Source organism: Ranitomeya imitator, chromosome 1 (genome assembly GCF_032444005.1).
Source record: "Ranitomeya imitator isolate aRanImi1 chromosome 1, aRanImi1.pri, whole genome shotgun sequence".
In the NCBI taxonomy this organism is placed as follows: domain Eukaryota; kingdom Metazoa; phylum Chordata; class Amphibia; order Anura; family Dendrobatidae; genus Ranitomeya; species Ranitomeya imitator.
In genome coordinates this window covers 714946713-714967546 of record NC_091282.1, presented here as the reverse complement: position 1 = coordinate 714967546, position 20834 = coordinate 714946713, and the positions used below count along the sequence as shown (strand labels likewise).

At 43.6% G+C, this 20834-nt stretch overlaps 1 protein-coding gene across 1 annotated transcript in view; it reads left to right on the top strand.

Moving 5' to 3' along the window:
• RYR3 (ryanodine receptor 3) overlaps positions 1-20834 on the top strand; it is an 886248-nt gene that overhangs the window by 678111 nt on the left and 187303 nt on the right. The window contains exons 76-77 of the mRNA XM_069732389.1: positions 2378-2484; positions 4396-4447. Coding sequence (XP_069588490.1) covers positions 2378-2484; positions 4396-4447 — 159 coding nt within the window. The remainder of the gene's footprint in view (positions 1-2377; positions 2485-4395; positions 4448-20834) is intronic.

Genomic DNA, 20834 nt, shown 5'->3' with positions numbered 1-20834 from the left:
AATCTGCCTTTAAACTAGACTAACAAAGGAAGACGTACAGGAACATGAAAATACCATTCATACAAATATGCACTCACAAACAACAGAGTGGAACACCTTGAAGTAAAAGGAAGGATCAACAAAATTGGAGAGGATGAGGATGTGCAAACAGACAAATCACCAAGCAACAGTCTTTAGAACAACACTCCAAATGCCTCCTCAACAAACACCTCCAACTCCAGAAGCAGGCAGTATAAAACTAACACTGACAATCCCTGTTTGCCAGAGGCAAGTATATATAGCAGTTTTGGAGTTGCTGAGCTCCTGAATAAGCCCTTATCTGTCCTCTCCCCCCACCCAGGGAAGTGGAGAGTACTTTTATATAAGAATATGCAAACTAGACTAACAAGGGAAGATGCATGATTGAAGAGCTAAGGGATCTTTTTAAACGCTTAGGAAGCCTTTAAGGGACCTTTTTAAATGCTTAGGAAGCCGTTGCAGGCGTTTTTTGTGAATTATTCTAATTTACTGAGATAATGACTTTTGGGTTTTCATTGGCTGTAAGCCATAATCATCAACATTAACAGAAATAAACAATTCAAATAGATCACTCTGTTTGTAATGACTTTACATAATAAATGAGTTTCACTTCTTGTGTTGAAGAACTGAAATAAAATAACTTTTTGATGACATTCTAATTTAGTGAGAAGCTCCTGTAATGATCATAACAAAGGTCAGCAGAGTGGTTCATTGCACTGCAGCCTTTCAACCCTGGGGTCCTGGGTTAAATTTCCACCAAGGACATCTGCAAGGAGTTTGCATGTTCTCCCCTTATTTGTTTGGGTTTCCTCCGGGTTCTCGGGTCTCTCCCACAGTCCAAAAAAGTAAATACTGTAAGCCTCAATGGGGACTGTGATTATAATGTCTGTAAAGTGCTGCGGAATGAATGGTGCTATATAAGTGAGTAAAAGTCATGGTCTCTGTCCCTACCTCACGGTGCTGTCAGATTACATAGCAAAATCCTGCTGCCATATTCCCTTTAATCAGCTGAGAGGGGCTCAGAAGAGGAAAGATAAGAGTACATGCCACAATTTCTTCTCTCTTGTATTCTGCATGAATCTATGACACAAGGAAAGCTGTATATGTCCATGTATGAAATCAAAAGCACAAAAAGTTACAGTATAGTGATAGCGATAATGCAGATCTAAACAACATGGATCTAGAAAAGTCCCAATGTTCACATACTCTTCATATTAAAAAGGAGCATGGGGGCTCAGTGGTTAGCACAGCAGCCTTGCAGCGCTGGGGTCCTGGGTTCAAATCCCACCCAGGACAACATCTGCAAAGAGTTTGTATGTTCTCTCCGTGTTTGCTTGGGTTTCCTCCAATTTCCCCCCACACTCCAGAGACCTACTGATAGGGAATGTAGATTGTGAGCCCCAATGGGGACAGCAATGATAATGTATGTAAAGCGCTATGGAATATGATAGTGCTATGTAAAAATAAAATAAAGATTATTATTATTATTATTATTATTATTATTATTATTATTAAAACATAAACAACCCCCAGAAAATATAACAAATATTATAATTCTATTATGTCCCACATCACAGCTTCTTTGATCTCAGACAAAAAAACCTTCATCACACAAAAAGGTAGAGTTGTTGAGCATAGTTAGCTTTTCATTAGCTTGTACAAATGAAATAATGTATGCAAAACTTACATCCGGTATAGTAGACATGATAACTGAAAGAGAGGTACATGATGGCCTGAAATCTGCTGTCAAGATGGTAGAAGCACGTTACCATCCATTGGGAAATTCTGATATTATCATGTCTGAGCATTCATGGAAAATGGTTCACAGAATGGAAGCATCAGAACAGAGTAACCAGCCATGTTGCTTTTTATTATTGGAACATAATAAATGAAAGCAAATGTCTGGATATTGTGAGCCCCTCTGTATTTCTGTACACCATGCTTCATACTGATCTCACATGAGTGATCTCAATCTACTTTACTTTCATGAGCTGCATGATCAATATATGAAAACATTACCAATTTGCTGCAGATTAAGCTAGATAAATTGTTTTCCCCCAGTAGCTCAACTCTTTCTTTTTAGATTGGTGTTCACATATCTTTTTCTTTACTCGTGCGAATTTACCAGTCAGCAGCGGAATAGCGCTGATAGCTTCAAGGTTGTGCTTATAAGCACTATGCAGATTGCCTGAGCGCCTGCACGAACGTTAACTAGAAGATACTAAGTGAAAGATGCCAACATTCACTCAACCTTGATTTCAATCCAGGAAAGGCTAGGGAGATGCACAACGCGATGGGTTTTGTACTGCAGAATTCATCCATGGTAATAAACTTCTGAAATATTCTTCATGTGTCTCAGAATCCTAAGAAGAATGAAGAAGAGGAGGAGGAAGAGACAGAGAAAAAACCTGATCCTCTTCATCAGATTATTTTACACTTCAGTCGCAATGCCCTTACAGAGAGGAGGTACCATACTTTTAGCTATTTGCGTGAAGGAGGTTGTCTCTGACTATATGCGTCGCATAGGATATGGACTCATGTTTTTTGTATCTCCCATTAAATATAAAAATATTAAAATTCTACTTGACCTCCTAGATGTTTATACGTGTCTCTAGAACAACTACTGTTATAGTTCTTCCCAGTTGTAACCTTCAAAAATAGAAAATACTATAGCAAAGAAACACCTATACAAAATACTCGGTGTTCCTCCAGTTACACAGAAAAACTGTTATAGGCTGCCGTCACACTATCAGTATTTGGTCAGTATTTTACATCAGTATTTGTAGCCAAAACCAGGAGTGGGTGATAAATGCAGAAGTGGTGCATATGTTTCTATTATACTTTTCCTCTAATTGTTCCACTCCTGGTTTTGGCTTACAAATACTGATGTAAAATACTGACCAAATACTGATAGTGTGACGGCAGCCTAATAGTTTATCTAAATTGCTTGCATTAGTGATTTTTTTCCCAGGCTGGCACAAAATACAGTCAGACTGTGTTGCTGCATCCATACTGGTCCATGCTCTTATTGACGGTAAAATAGCTTATGAAAGTGATGTAAAATAAATAATATAATGCAGACACCTGAACTCTAATAGTTTTATTATATATCTGGAGGTACACAAACAACTGTAAGAGAAGAGATTCAGAAAACCTCCTAAATATAATAAAAGGCACATTCTGATCTAATAATTGTAGATGTATTGCTAGAATTTTACATAGCATTAAAGAGAATCTGTAAGTAGGATCAACCCTCCTAAGTCATCTATTTTGGCATGTGGGTCATAGAATGCTGAATCCAATGTCTAATTTCAGAAAATTTAAATATGTAAATGAGGTGTTAAGATCTATGGGCCGGACATAGATCTCCCTGAGAATCCGCCTCCAGGGCTTATAAATGGTGTTACCAGTGTGAGACATGTAATGACTGACAGTTTGCTCCCCTGTTCTACATTTCTCACACCGGTAACGCCTCCTTTCATTTAAAATAAGGCAGATTCATAGGGAGATCTGTGTCCGGCCCATAGATCTTAACAGATAATTTACATATAAGAAAAACATGGATTTCTCTGGAATAAGACATCGGATCGCAGATATCAAGGTATCATTTTCCTCAGCATCCTACACTCTGCATGTCCATATAAACGGCTTAATAAGGTTGATCCTACTGACAGAGTTCCGTTTAAAACCAGATTGGAAGTACGGACCACAATGCATGAACTGGCTGGGGGTCTCCTGAGCAGAACGTGACAGCCTCATATATGCTTATCAGACTGTTGAGTTCAGGTAAGAAGAGGCTGGTCCTTGCATCATGGATGTGTGAATGCTGCCTTATGTCGGTTGTGGTCCAGGATCTGCATTTTATAGAATGAAGATACCGACCCCTTCCATTTTTTTTCCCTAATCAACTGTGCCCTCCGCCACCCACTCTGAAGGAAGTAGTAATGTCTGTGCTTGGTATTGGAGCTTTGTCTGAAGCACAGGCCCAACTAACAGTTCCCTAAGGAGCAATTGTTACAATGAAAAGAACATGGTACCCTGAGGCTTCTTCAGAATTCTGAACAGCAGGGGTGCCGAGAGCCGGACACCCCTAAACTAATATTGATGATCTGTCTTTAGAATAGGCCCTAAATATTGTATTCCCAGAGCTTAATAATAATTGTGTATTACAGCTGCTACCTGTCTTACAGCCAGATAAAGTTTTCTATTATATTTCCAAAACGAGTCAAAATAGTATAAAAATAAACAAGGTGATAAAGGATGAGTCGCTGGGATACTTTTTTTGTGCATTTTCTATATCTAGGGTCCCAGGAACCTAATAGAAGTTTTGTATTCTATAGATAATATTGTTATTTATTAACTTTATTTTCTTCACAGCAAGCTCGAGGATGACCCCTTGTATACAGCATATGCAGCTATGATGGCTAAGGTAAGCCAGCCTCTGACTTTTACTTATATATGTATATACAATCAATGCATATATTCTGCACAACTGGGAGAGTTTTTTTTACATGGTTAATGATGTTATATAAAAAATTATTTTAAAAAGGGATCCTTATCTGTTCATTTATGTAATCTGTTTTTCTGCTGTACTTTTGCAACCTTCCATTTGCTTGTATTTCATGCAGTTATTTATATAGTTATACTATTTTTTAGACATTTATTCTCATTTTACAATACAATGCTGTTTTCCAAAGTCACTTGTTGACCACTTCTTAACATGTCTATAATGCTTACTTCATAATATCAAGATTTCTAAACTTTACTGTGTGCCTCATACGGCTGGCATTATATATGTCACAGTGGTTATCACTCACTATCGTACAGTTGTCAAAAGCACATCTGCCTAATTATAGCTATATAGGAGCGTGGGATGTTCCTCTGCATTCAGCAGACAAGGAAAGCTGAGTGTCAAATGAAGTAATTGTTGCCATGTGTCAAAAAGGTTAGTTATAAGAATCCAGTAAGATTCCTATAAATAAAGTAAAACAACAGAAAGCGGACGGCGCCTTGTGTAATACGTTATACAGATTTGTATACAAAGCAGAGATACCAAATAGGGGGTGCTCACCTTTTAAAGGGAAGCTATAATCAAAGAATCTTTAATTGCTAAAAGGTTTTTGTGTTAAATGAATTAAAAAAAATAGCATTTATTTTACATATTATAGTCTGTATGCAAAATGAAAAATAGGACTCTGAAAAATTTCACACTGGTCACAGAGGCTTTTTTTAGACTTTTAATTTCCTAATGTTCCAGGAAACAACACATGTTTGATAGCCACAATGGGCAGATCCCAACCAAGTTTTTGTATTGATGTGTCTAGTGAGCATGTGCAGAGTTCATTGTTAAGGGAGATGGCGAAGGGTCAGCTGTGATATATCACCTTTCATGAATGGCGGATCTTGTGTCATCAGCTGTGTATAGAGGTGTTATCAGTCATTCTAATCTTACCTTTATTGTTAAGAAAACTCCTTATCATTTCTGATTAATTTATAAAAACTTGGTTTTAATCTTAGCATATTGTTAAGATCGCAGGTGGCACACGTGGTTTGTAGACCCACTGGGCCAGGGTTGCCTAGGAGGGACATAGCTAAGCGGCTAACTGATGTTCACTGGAGCTCCCGATGGTGGAGTCAGATTTGAGCTGCAGTTAGCCTCTACTTACCACTCCTAGTCAGTATCCAGTACTATATCTGCTGACCCCAGGGGTCATGTACGCAGGCACGGATAGGACTCGGGCTCCGTTCAGACTACTAGGTTTTGGATCCACTGCAGAGCAGTTACTGACATGTCATGGACTCGGGCTCCGTTCAGACTACTAGTTTCAGAAACCATTCATAGAATGGTTACTGACACGGAGTCTCAGACAGGACTGATTTAGAGACTGATCGGACAGTCTGAATACACGGAATACTCGGATAAGCACAAGTTCAGACACACTGGTCTAGCATAATGATTCAGGAACTAATCACACACAGACCAGGCGACGAGATTCAGGCACTGGCCACTCAAGGGCTGGGGGTTCAAATTTCTGATGCACACGGACCAGGAGATGAGGTTGGGACTTGACTGCACTAGAAGCAGGGTTTATGGGTTCAGGACACTGGCCACACCAGGACCAGGGGACCTAACAACTCACTAGTTACATAGTAACATAATCTAGAAAGCTGTGACCACCAATCAAATATAATGTGAAAAGCAGGGTGTGATTATTTAGTTAAAAATTAACTTTTAATAAACTCATTTAAAATAAGATGCCAATAGGACAAACAGTATATCACCTTTCAGGAAGAGAAAAGCGAAAATACAAAAATACCAATGAACCGGACTGCTACAGACCTCCCAATCATGAGATTCCTGTAAACGGACCTGCCGCAGGCCTCAAAATGTATGGTCCTAGACCTCTTAGCAGTATGGAAAATAAACTTTCACCTCAAAAGTCATTTACACTAAACCACATATGTCCTATGGATAAACAAATATTGCTGGCTTAGGTAAAAAAAAAAAATGACCACTTAGACGATGCGTGAAAGAAAAACAGAGAACTGCACAATCTCACCCTGTTGTCATAATGGGTAAGATAATAACCGTTTTTTCATCTGGTGTTATAATTGGGGAGATGGCACATGCCTGTCCATACTAATCCCCCATTGCTAAATATCACCAGTATCTATACTAGACCCCACAACAGTAGATACGAAAAAGGTATACTTCCCTACGCGTTTCGTGTCCTTATACTCATCAGGGGAAGGTTCCTGTATCCCTCCATCTGTGTGGGAGGTTCATCCGACAAGACTGGGTGCTGTGGAGGTTAAGGATCCACTGCAGAGCAGTTACTGACATGTCATGGACTCGGGCTCCGTTCAGACTACTAGTTTCAGAATCCATTCATAGAATGGTTACTGACACGGAGTCTCAGACAGGACTGATTTGGAGACTGATCGGACAGTCTGAATACACGGAATACTCGGATAAGCACAAGTTCAGACACACTGGTCTAGCATAATGATTCAGGAACTAATCACACACGGACCAGGCGACGAGATTCAGGCACTGGCCACTCAAGGGCTGGGGGTTCAAATTTCAGACGCACACGGACCAGGAGATGAGGTTGGGACTTGATTGCACTAGAACCAGGGTTTATGGGTTCAGGACACTGGCCACACCAGGACCAGGGGACCTAACAACTCACTAGTTACATAGTAACATAACATAGTTAGCATGGCCGAAAAAATACATTTGTCCTTCCAGTTCAGCCTATATTCAGTCAAAATAAATCCCCAGATCTACGTCCTTCTAAAGATCCTAATCACTGTTAGATACAATATTGTTATGCTCCAGGAAGACATCCAGGCCTCTCTTGAACCCCTCAACTGAGTTCGCCATAACCACCTTCTCAGGCAAGGAAATCCAGATTCTCACTGTCCTAACAGTAAAGAATCCTCTTCTGTGTTGGTGGAAAAACCATATCCCCTCTAGAAGCAGAGAATGCCCCTTTGTGATCATCACCTTCCTTGGTATAAACAGATCCTTTGAGACATATTTGTATCGTCCCCTTATATACTTACTAGCTATTGAACCCATTCTACGCCCGGGTGGTGAGCATTTATATTGGTATATGGTCTCTATCCTGGTATGTGCTGCTCTATCCTGCGCCCCCATCCTGTCATGTGCTGCTCCATCCTGCGCCCCCATCCTGTCATGTGCTGCTCCCATCCTGCGTCCCCATCCTGTCATGCGCTGCTCCCATCCTGCGTCCCCATCCTGTCATGCGCTGCTCCCATCCTGCATCCACATCCTGTCATGCGCTGCTCCCATCCTGCGTCCCCATCCTGTCATGCGCTGCTCCCATCCTGCGTCCCCATCCTGTCATGCGCTGCTCCCATCCTGCGTCCCCATCCTGTCATGCGCTGCTCCCATCCTGCGTCCCCATCCTGTCATGCGCTGCTCCCATCCTGCGTCCCCATCCTGTCATGTGCTGCTCCCATCCTGCATCCCCATCCTGTCATGTGCTGCTCCCATCCTGCATCCCCATCCTGTCATGTGCTGCTCCCATCCTGCGTCCCCATCCTGTCATGCGCTGCTCCCATCCTGCGTCCCCATCCTGTCATGTGCTGCACCCATCCTGCATCCCCATCCTGTCATGCGCTGCTCCCTGTTGTGAATTCCGCTCTTGGGCTCCCTCCGGTGGTTGTAAGTGGCACTTTTGTGAGTTCTGCTCTTGGGCTCCCTCTTGTGGTTTCAAGTGGTATGGCTGCTCCTTGGAGTTAGCTGTCTTCAGCTGCCTCCACTTATCGTCTCTTCTGCTCGGCTATTTAGGTCTGGCTCTTTCTTCAGCCAGTGCCACTTGTAAATGGTTCCTGGTTGGATTCACATCTCTTTGGATTTCCCGGTTATCCTGACCAGTTCAGCAAAGCTAAGTTTTTTGCTTGCGCTTTTCTGTTCACAGATTGTGGACTTATCCGTTCAGTGCTTTCTATGTTTGTCCGGCGTTATCAGTATGAATTAATTCTGTCTTGCTGGAAGCTCTGGGAAGCAGATTTACCCTCCACACCTTTAGTCAGGTGTGGAGATTTTTGTAAACTCTGCGTGGATTTTTGTAGTGTTTTATACTGACTGCACAGTATTCCATCCTGTCCTATCTATCAAGTTAGACTGGCCTCCTGTGCTCATCCTGGTTTCATTCTGTGTATGTCTTTTCCCTCTCCACTCACAGTCATTATTTGTGGGGGGCTAATCTATCCTTTGGGGATTTTCTCTGAGGCAAGATAGTTTTCCTGCTTCTGTCTTTAGGGGTAGTTAGCTCTTAGGCTGTGACGAGATGCCTAGGGAGAGATAGGAGCATTCCATGGCTACTTCTAGTGTTGTGTTGAGCTTAGGGACTGCGGTCAGTACAGTTACCACTTCCTTCAGAGCTTGTTCCATGTTGCTCCTAGACCACCGCATCATAACAGCTCCCATCCTGCGTCCCCATCCTGTCATGTGCTGCTCCCATCCTGCGTCCCCATCCTGTCATGCGCTGCGTCCATCCTGCGTCCCCATCCTGTCATGCACTGCTCCCATCCTGCGTCCCCATCCTGTCATGCGCTGCTCCATCCTGCATCCCCATCCTGTCATGCGCTGCTCCCATCCTGCGTCCCCATCCTGTCATGCGCTGCTCCATCCTGCGTCCCCATCCTGTCATGTGCTACTCCCATCCTGCGTCCCCATCCTGTCATGTGCTGCTCCCATCCTGCGTCCCCATCCTGTCATGTAATGCTCCCATCCTGCGTCCCCATCCTGTCATGTGCTGCTCCATCCTGCGTCCCCATCCTGTCATGTGCTGCTCCATCCTGCGTCCCCATCCTGTCATGTGCTGCTCCATCCTGCGTCCCCATCCTGTCATGCGCTGCTCCCATCCTGCGCCCCCATTCTGTCATGTGCTGCTCCCATCCTGCGTCCCCATCCTGTCATGTGCTGCTCCCATCCTGCGCCCCCATTCTGACATGGGCTGCTCCCATCCTGCCACATTCAGCTCTGCTACATCTGCCACACTCTGCTCTACTACTTCTGCCACACTCAGCTCTGCTACATCTGCCACATTCTGCTCTGCTACATCTGCCACACTCTGCTCTGCTACATTTGCCACACTCTGCTCTGCTACATCTGCCACACTCTGCTCTGCTACATCTGCCACACTCTGCTCTGCTACATCTGCCACACTCTGCTCTGACCCGCTCGGCCCCACTGCCTCTGACCCGCTCGGCCCCGCTGCCTCTGACCCGCTCGGCACCGAGTGCTGGGGGGCCTGAGCAGGCGGGGACACCGGCGCGCTGTGGGGGTCAGGTGCCGGTATCGCCGCCAGCTCAGGACCCCCAGCACTTACTATATTCACCTGTCCTCTGTTTCACCGCTGGGCGCCGCCATCTTCCCGTTCCTCTGGCTGTGACTGGTCAGTCAGAGGGCGGCGCCGGCGAGCATTAAGCGCGTCATCGCGCCCTCTGAACTGAAGGTCACAGGCCAAGGACCGGGAAGATGGCGGCACACAGCGGTGGAACAGAGGACAGGTGAATATAGCCGATACTCACCCTCCTGGCGGTCCCTGCTTCTCTGTTGGAGATCGCGGTGTGCGTTCAGTGTTAACGCATACCGCGATCTCCCGGGAGCATCACTCTGTGAGGCCCAGACTGCGCCGGCGCTTGCGCTTGCGCAGTCTATAAAGGCTTCGGACAGAGTGACGCTCCCAGCGTTATATTATAGATACATGGTTATTAGATCGCCCCTCAGACATCTTTTTTCTAGATTAAATAATCCTAATTTTGCTATTCTCTCTGGGTATTGTAGTTCCCCCATCCCCTTTATTAATTTTGTTGCCCTCCTTTGTACTCGCTCTAGTTCCATTATATCCTTCCTGAGCACCGGTGCCCAAAACTGTACACAGTACTCCATGTTGGGTCTAACCAGGGATTTGTACAGAGGCTGTATAATGATCTCATCATGTGTATCCAGACCTCTTTTAATGCACCCCATGATCATGTTTGCCTTGGCAGTCGCTGCCTGGCACTGGCTGATCCAGGTAAGTTTATCGTTAACTAGGATACCCAAGTCCTTTTCCATGTCAGATTTACCCAGTGGTTTCCTATTCAGTGTGTAATGGTGATATTGATTCCTTCTTCCCATGTGTATAACCTTATATTTATCATTGTTAAACCGCATCTGCCACCTTTCAGTCCAAGTTTCCAACTTATCCAAATCCATCTGTAGCAGAATACTATCTTCTCTTGTATTGACTGCTTTACATAGTTATGTATCATCTGAAATATTGATATTTTACTGTGTAAACCTTCTACCAGATCATTAATAAATATGTTGAAGAGATTAGGTCCCAACACCAACCCCTGCGGTACCTCACTGGTCACAGCGACCCAGTTAGATAATATATCATTTATAACCACCCTCTGCTTTCTATCACGAAGCCAGGTACTTACCCATTTACACACATTTTTCCCCAGACCCAGCATTCTCATTTTGTGTACCAACCTCTTGTGTGGCACAGTATCAAACGCTTTGGAAAAATCGAGATATACCACGTCCAATGACTCACCGTGGTCCAGCCTATAGCTTACCTCTTCATAAAAACTGATTAGATTGGTTTGACAGGAGCGATTTCTCATAAACCCATGCTGATATGGAGTTAAACAGTTATTCTCATTGAGATAATCCAGAATAACATCCCTCAGAAACCTTTCAAATATTTTACCAACAATACAGGTTGGACTTACTGGCCTATAATTTCCAGGTTCACTTTTAGAGCCCTTTTTGAATATTGGCACCACATTTGCTATGCGCCAATCCTGCGGAACAGACCCTGTCGCTATAGAATCCCTAAATATAAGAAATAATGGTTTGTCTATTACATTACTTAGTTCTCTTGGTACTCGTGGGTGTATGCCATCCAGACCCGGAGATTTACCTGGGTTAGATTGGTGACCCTTAATATAGGATTTTCTTTGTCTCTCGGCATTCACCTAGCATTTCATTTTCCACTGTGAATATCATGGAGAAGAAGGTGTTTAATATATTAGATTTTTCCTCATCATCTACAACTATTCTTTCCTCACAATTTTTTAAGGGGCCTACACTTTCACTTATGATTTTTTTACTATTGTTATAGTTGAAGAACAGTTTGGGATTAGTTTTACTCTCCTTAGCAATGTACTTCTCTGTTTCCTTTTTGACAGCTTTAATTAGTTTTTTAGATAAAGTCTTTTTCTCCCAATAGTTTTTTAGAGCTTTAACTATGCCATCCTGCTTTAGTAGTGCAAATGCTTTCTTTTTACTGTTAATTGCCCCTCTTAGCTCTTCGTTTAGCCACATTGGATTTTTCCTATTTCTTGTCCTTTTATTCCCACAAGGTATAAACCGCTTCCAGTGCCTGTTTAGGATGTTCTTAAACATTTCCCATTTATTATCTGTGTTCTTATTTCTGAGGACATTGTCCCAGTCAACCAAACTAAGGGCATCACTATCCAGTAAAGAAACTTGTTGCTTTGGCCCCTCCCAATTAGGAAGGGTGTCTTTTAAACAAGATGCCTCCCAGATATTGGCAGGCAAGCACTAGGCGTGCTGCAGGAAACCGTTAACAAGGGCAGGAAGCAAGGAAGACTGTATACAGTACAGACCAAAAGTTTGGACACACCTTCTCATTTAAAGATTTTTCTGTATTTTCATGACTATGAAAATTGTACATTCACACTGAAGGCATCAAAACTATGAATTAACACATGCAGAATTTTAAACTTAACAAAAAAGTGTGAAACAACTGAAATTATGTCTTATATTCTTGGTTCTTCAAAGTAGCCACCTTTTGCTTTGATGACTGCTTTGCACACTCTTGGCATTCTCTTGATGAGCTTCAAGAGGTAGTCACCGGGAATGGTTTTCACTTCACAAGTGTGCCCTGTCAGATTTAATAAGTGGGATTTCTTGCCTTATAAATGGGGTTGGGACCATCAGTTGTGTTGTGCAGATGTCTGGTGGATACACAGCTGATAGTCCTACTGAACAGACTGTTAAAATTTGTATTATGGCAAGAAAAAGGCAGCTAAGTAAAGAAAAACGAGTGGCTATCATTACTTTATGAAATGAAGGTCAGTCAGTCCGTAAAATTGGGAAAACTTTGAAAGTGTCCCCAAGTGCAGTGGCAAAAACCATCAAGTGCTATAAAGAAACTGGCTCACATGAGGACCGCCCCAGGAAAGGAAGACCAAGAGTCACCTCTGCTTCTGAGGATAAGTTTATCCGAGTCACCAGCCTCAGAAATCGCAGGTTGACAGCAGCTCAGATTAGAGACCAAGTCACCCAGAGTTATAGCAGCAGACACATCTCTACAACAACTGTTAAGAGTCTGCATGGTAAAATAGCTGCTAGGAAACCATTGCTAAGGACAGGCAACAAACAGAAGAGACTTGTTTGGGCTAAAGAACACAAGGAATGGACATTAGACCAGTGGAAATCTGTGCTTTGGTCTGATGAGTACAAAATTGAGATCTTTGGTTCCAACCACTGTGTCTTTGTGCGACGCAGAAAAGGTGAACAGATGGACTGTACATGCCTGGTTCCCACCTTGAAGCATGGAGGAGGTGTGATGGTGTGGGGGTGCTTTGCTGGTGACACTGTTGGGGATTTATTCAAAATTGAAGGCATACTGAACCAGCATGGCTACCCCAGCATCTTGCAGCGGCATGCTATTCCATCCGGTTTGCGTTTAGTTGGACCATCATTTATTTTTCAACAGGACAATGACCTCACACACACCTCCAGGCTGTGTAAGGGCTATTTGACCAAGAAGGAGAGTGATGGGGTGCTACGCCAGATGACCTGGCCTCCACAGTCACCAGACCTGAACCCAATCTAGATCGTTTGGGGTGAGCTGGACCACAGAGTGAAGGCAAAAGGGCCAACAAGTGCTAAGCATCTCTGGGAACTCCTTCAAGATTGTTGGAAGATCATTCCCAGTGACTGCCTCTTGAAGCTCATCAAGAGAATGTCAAGAGTGTGCAAAGCAGTCATCAAAGCAAAAGGTGGCTACTTTGAAGAACCTAAAATATAAGACATAATTTCAGTTGTTTCACACTTTTTTGTAAAGTATATAATTCCACATGTGTTAATTCATAGTTTTGAGGCCTTCAGTGTGAATGTACAATTTTCATAGTCCTGAAAATACAGAAAAATCTTTAAATGAGAAGGTGTGTACTGTATATTATTAAGAATTGTGAACTATAAATGAAATATGCTTTATGTACCATATATACTCGAGTATAAGCCGCCCCGAGTATAAGCTGAAACCCCTAATTTTGCAACAAAAAACTGGGAAATCTTATTGACTTGAGTATAAGCCCATGGTGGAAAATGCAGCAGCTACCGGTAAATGTCAAAAATAAAAATCGATACCAATAAAAGTAAAATTAATTGAGACATCAGTAGGTTAAGTGTTTTTGAATATCCATATTGAATCAGGAGCCCCATATAATGCTCCATACAGTTCATGATGGGCCCCATAAGATGCTCCATACAAAATACGCCCCATATAATGCTCCATAAAATTTATGATGGGCCCCATAAGATGCTCCATATTAAAATATGCCCCATATAATGCTGCACAAATGTTGATTATGGCCCCATATGATGCTCCATATAACAATGTGCCGCATATAATGCTCCATACAGTTCATTATGGTCCCATAAGATTCTCCATATAAAAATGTAATGCTGCTGCTGCTGCAATAAAAAAAAAAATTACATACTCACCTCTCGTCGCTGCCAGCTGATCCTCAGTGTCCCGTCTCTCTGCTGTGACTGTTCAGGCAGAGGGCGGCGTGTACACTAATACGTAATCGCGCCCTCTGACCTGAACAGTCACTGCAGAGGACACGGAAGACGGAGCGGCAGCTTCTCCAGGACAGTTGGTCTCCGGCGCCGGCAGCTTCTTCCTCTGTTCAGCGGTCACTGGTACCGCTCATTACAGTAATGAATATGCAGCTCCACCCCTATGGGAGTGAAGTCCATATTCATTACTTTAATGAGCGGTACCACGTGACCGCTGAACAGAGGAAGAGCTGCGGGCACTTGAGACCATGGGAGATGCAGGGACCGTGCCGGGAGCACCAGGAGCAGGTGAGTATGTGACAGTTGTCGCTCCCCCTCACCTGCCGACCCCCCCCCGCCGACCATGACTCAAGTATAAGCCGAGAGGGGCACTTACAGCCCAAAAAAATGGGCTGAAAATCTCGGCTTATACTCGAGTATATACGGTAATTATTAAAGAGTAATTTCATTAAAGAGTAATTTCATAAAAATGCAAGATTGTCAAAATGAGCCTGGTATGTTGTCTGCATAAATAGTATGAAGCTCACAGAAGAAATCAATGTCTAATGTTGGAAAGCACGCTATTGTCTACAGAATATAAGCAGCAATACAAAAAAGTCTAGGTGGAAAGTGATACTATTGAGATGGCTTAATTGGCCATTTTAAGGGCTAGGTTTTTTTGTGATGATCTGAATATGGGGTGGGAGGTTATTCGCCATATCTCCACAGTAGGCTGAAGTTCAGAAGGTAAATAGTCAGCCTTCTGAGTCATTCAGTGATCGGTGTGCCTGGAGGCAAGAGCTCCAGAGCTTTATGTGAAACTGAGCTGAGCTCTGTTGTTCCTGAGCAGGGAATACCTGCAACCACATGGACTGTACTATATGCTATATTTTCTTTTCCCGTTATGCCAGAAAGGCTGTGTTCATATTAATGAACTTTGCATTAGTTTATGCCGTACTTTATTAAACCAACAGAAGATTCAAATGTGAAATGTTCCTGTGTCTACCTCTGTGAGCAGCCAAGTGAGAGAGTGTACCACAGTTGATGCTAGAAGTGCGGTCAAGATCCCTAGGAAGCAGGTGTGACGGCTGTGGACAAACTGTATGTCCTGGGTGAAGGCTGCTATAAGCATGGAACAGCAGTCATACAAAATGGAGGAGCTGATCAAGAACCTGATCCTAAGACAGCAGCAGCTCCAGCAGCATCAGCAAGCCCGTAAGGAGACAATTAAACTCCTGATGCAGCAGATCCAGCTCCAAGAATGGCAGATGGAACTCCTGGCAGGGGATGTGCTTGAAAGGGTAACAGAGCGGAGGAAGCTGCTGCCAGAGCAGTGGGCGGAGGTGCTCTCCCCCTAACAAACTGGTGAGCCCCAAAAGGCTTATGACCTGGCCTTAGTGGACGCACAAAAGTATGCCAAGCTAAGAAGTTAAATATTGGCACACTCAGGGGCGACTATGTCTGTCAGGGAACAAAGGGTATTCCACTGGGCATATTCCGGTCACAAACCCCCTTGATCCCAAATGTTTGACCTGCTACACCTTGAACAGAAATGGTTGCAACCGGAGTCCTCCACCCCAGCTCACATGATCAAGATTGTTGTTATGGACAGGTTTATCCACTCCCTTCCCAGGCTGGTGTAGACTTTGGTTGCCCAGGGAGACCCCTGGAAATCGGATGACCTGGTTGGCCTAGTGGAAAGGTGCCAGGTGTTTGAGAAGTCCTTAATGAAACCGGGCTTTGTTATATCCCCATACTAGAGTACCCAGAAGGAGTTTGAATCTCAAAATGGGGTTGTAGAGCCACAACTGGAGGGAACCCCTAGATCCAAGCGGCTGCTGGTAAGGACTTAATGTGTTGGAGGTGTCACAGCCCTGGCCATATAGCCGCCTGTTGTTCTATGTCCACTGAACCAATGGACTGCAGTATAGGGAGGAGCTGTTCGTATTATGCTTATCCAGGCTGCAGTGTAGACTATCAGCCAGGTGAGGGACCACAGCATGTCCCGTGACAATGAATGGGGTAATGGTGTCGGGACTCTAGGACTCTCAGAAAACACATGGGTGTCCGCTGTATTGACAGGATGTCCGCAGGTTGTTGAGCATGATATCCTGATGGAACCACATGTGTGGGTGAACCAAGAGCCATTTCAAATTCCCGAAGCTCGCTGTGAGGTGATTTTGAAGGAGGTGAGGAGAATGTTGAGCCTGGGCGTTATCAAGGAATCAAAGAGCAGCTGGTCCAGCTCCATTGTCCTGGTGCTGAAACCTGATGGAGAATAGAGTTTCTGTAACGATTACAGGAAGATAAATGAGCTGTCCAAATTTGCCACATATCCGATACCCTACGTCGATGAATTCATTGAGAGGCTAGGGTCAGACAGTCACCGTAGACCTAACGAAAGTGTCCTGGAAATTCTCCTGTCCTAAAGTGCCAAGGACAAGACGGCCTCCTCTACATCTGCCTATTGTTTCCAGTATACCACGATGCCATTCGGGCTGCAAGATGCCCCAACTACCTTCTAGAGGGCCGTGGACCGGATTCTAGCCCCTCACAAAAAGTATGCTGCAGCTTACCTGGAGGATAATGGGAATTCATCCCAGATTGGGGAAGTCCTCTGCAGAATGTCCAGGCCTTACTGGATGCACTGAGGAAGGCAGGATTTACCATAAACCCAAAGAAGTGTGACATGGGGAGAGAAAAGGTGAAATACTTGGCCAATATCATCGTAAGAGGCAAAATAAAGCCACAAGTGAATAAGGTAGAGGCCATCCAAAATTGGCCACAACCAATCTCCAAGGAACTAGTTAGGGCGTTTCTGGGAATTGTGGGATACTATAGGCAATTTATCCTGAATTTCACCATGATAGCCGCACCCCTAACTGACCTTCTTAAAAGCATGAAGATGTTGATGGCCAATTGATCTACTGAAGTGGAGATGGCGTTCCTGGAGTTGAAGCTCGCCCTATGCAAACAACCAAACTTGGTTGCACCCGATTTAAGTAAAGAGTTCTTCATTCAGATGGATACCATTGAGGTTGGCTTGGGAGCTGTGTTGTCCCAGAAAATAAAAGGGGATGAACATCCAGTACTATCCCTGAGTAGGATACTCTCCTCCTGTGAGAAGAATTATACTATTGTAGACAAAGAATTCTTGGTCAATGGGTAACTGACATGCTGAAGTACTACCTGATAGGCCGGAAGTTCAGGCTAGTGTCTGATTATGCTCCCCTGAGATGGATGAGGGAAAGGAAGGGGAAGAATGCCCTGGTGACAAGGTGGTTTCCAGCACTCCAGGACTTTATCTTTCATGTAGAGCACAGGCCCAAGAAATTACATGGTAACACTGATGCTGTGTCCAGACTTCCCTATTTAGTGGGTAAAGGTTACACGCCCCCTGGATTTGGACAGGGGGGAATATGTGACAAAGTCAGTGGTAAAGTACTGAATGGAAGATATGTATCACTGAAGTTGTAGGCTTCAGTGACATGAACCTATAGAAAATGCTGCAGCACACTAGGTGTTGAGAAGGGATAATCAGCCATTTTAGTTTTTTTTGTGAACAGCTGAAGAGTGGGTGGGAGGCTGTTCACCATTGCTCCACTCTAGGGATTGGTTTAGGAAGTAAATAATCCGCCTTCTGAGTCATTCATTGTTCGATGTGACCAGAAGCAAGAGCTTCAGAACTTTCTTATGCTAAACTGAGCTGAACGCTGTTGTTGTTCTTTAGCGGGCGTATACCTGCAATCACATGGCCTGTGCTATACATTATCTTTTGTTTTCCTGTTAGGCCAGAAAGGCCGTATTTATTTTGATGAACTTTGTATTGGTTTATGCCATACTTTAATAAACCAGCAGAAGATTCAAACGAGAAACATTCCTGGGTCTACCTCTGTGAGCAGTCAAGTGGGTGAGTCTACCACAGTAGGTAAAAATATTGTAAGATTCCATAACCCAAAAAATAACAGTGGGCACCACCCAGAAAATACAAAATGATGGGATCATATCACCAGAAGATACAAATACAAAGGTTTTTTATTAAATCATGGACAACATATGGGAAAACAAAGTTAAAAGCATCTAAAAAAACAGTGACGGCTAACAAGAATCACACACCAATAACAGCCTATTGTATAGCCATTGTTGATCCCAAAAATTTGTATAACGTAGGTGCCCCTATGCACATAGAATGCCATCCATAGTGGGAGTGGAACACCACTAGAAGTGTCTTCCTCAGGGGTAATTTGTTAATTTGTGATAAGAAGGGGCTGTCCCCCATACTCTTATATGTCCAAAATAATCAACAAAAATAATTACCAGCCGATGGAAGCATCTGCATGGCGTTTCACAAGCAACGTGCGTGTGTCCATGATCCCAATGCGCATGCGCGGTCATGGGCGTAAGGGAAAGAGGATTTAATTCCATAGGTATCTGAGGATACAGTGCACAACACCAAAGGTTCGGGGTGCTTATGCGTTGCAGCCATAATGACTGGAAGCCAGTGGCACACACAGCCGTGCATTCCCTACAGTCACTGGAAATGTGCGACACAAAATGGCCCCCTTCGGAATGGAGTAGGGTGGAAACAAAGATTCACAATGTAGAAGCAGCTTTTGCAGCCACAAGTGGAAGAATCCATAGGCGCATATGCTATGGTCCACAAAAGAAGGTAACAACATTTAGTAAATTCAACAATAAAAATGCACGAATATGAAAGAAAAAGATATACAGTGGGTACCGAAAGTATTCAAACCACTTTAACCCCATTCTGACATATGACGTATTATCCCGTCGAGGTGGTATGGGCCCGTATGACCACCGACGAGATAGTACGTCATCACCGATCAGCCGTGCTCACAGGGGGAGCGCGGCCGATCGGGGCCGGGTGTCAGCAAAACATGTGCCAAACATGATCGCAGCGTTCCGGCGGCATAGGGAAGCATCGCGCAGGGAGGGATCGCGTTGCTCAGAGGGTCTCCTACCTCCTCCTCCCTGCAGGCCCCGGATCCAAAATGGCCGTGGGGCTCCTTCCAGGTCCTGCAGGGAGGTGGCTTGCAAGCGCCTGCTCAGAGCAGGCGCCAGCAAGCCTCCCTGCAGTGCCTTTCAGATCGCTGATCTGACATAGTGCACTGCAAAGTGTCAGATCAGCAATCTGACACTATATAGTCATGTCCCCCCTGGGACAAAGTAAACATGTAAAAAATATATATTTACATGTGTAAAAAAAAAATCCTAAATAAAGAAAAAAAATATATGTATTGTTCCAATAAATACATTTCATTATCTAAATAAAACTATAAAAGTACACATATTTATATCGCCGTGTCCATAACGACCCGACCTATAAAACTGTCCCACTAATTAACCCCTTCAGTGAATACTGTAAAAAAAAGAGGCAAAAAACAATTCTTTATTATCATACCGCCGAACAATATGTGGAATAACACGCGATCAAAAAGAGGGATGTAAAAACACATGGTACCGCTGAAAACGTCATCTTGTCCCGCAAAAAACGAGCCACCATACAGCTTCATCAATGAAAAAATAAAAAAGTTATAGTCCTCAGAACAAGGCGATGCAAAAAGAATTATTTTTTATATAAAATAGTTTTTATCGTATAAAGGCGCCAAAACATAAAAAAATGATCTAAATGAGGTATCACTGTAATCGTACTGACCCGAAAAGTAAAACTACTTTTACTACTACCAAACATGGAACATTATAAACGCCCTCCCTCCTTCCCCCCCCAAAAAAAAAGAAATTCATGAATTGCTGGTTTTTGGTCATTCTGCCACACAAAAATCGGAATATAAAGCGATTAAAAAATATCACATGCCCGAAAATGGTACCAATAAAAATGTCAACTCGTCCTGCAAAAAACAAGACCTCACATGACTCCATGGACCAAAATATGGAAAAATGATAGCTCTCAAAATGTGGAGATGCAAAAATCATTTTTTGCAATAAAAAGCGTCTTTTAGTGTGTGTCAGCTGCCAATCATAAATATCTGCTAAAAAACCTATAAATAGTAAATCAAACCCCCCTTCATCACCCCCTTAGTTAGGGAAAAATAATAAAATTAAAAAAAGTATTTATTTCCATTTTCCCATTAGGGTTAGGGTTAGGGTTGAGGCTAAAGTTAGGGTTGGGGTTAGGGTTGGGGCTAAAGTTAGGGTTAGGGTTGGGGCTAAAGTTAGGGTTAGGGCTAAAGTTAGGGTTAGGGTTGGGGCTAAAGTTAGGGTTAGGGTTGGGACTAAAGTTAGGGATGGGGCTAAAGTTAGGGATACATTTACGGTTGGGATTAGGGTTAGGGTTGTGTCAGGGTTAGGGGTGTGGTTAAGGTTATGGTTGGGATTAGGTTTAGGGGTGTGTTGTAGTTAGGGGTGTGGTTAGGGTTGGGATTTGGGTTAGGGGTGTGTTGGGGTTAGGGGTATGGTTGGGATTAGGGTTAGGGGCATGTTCGGGTTA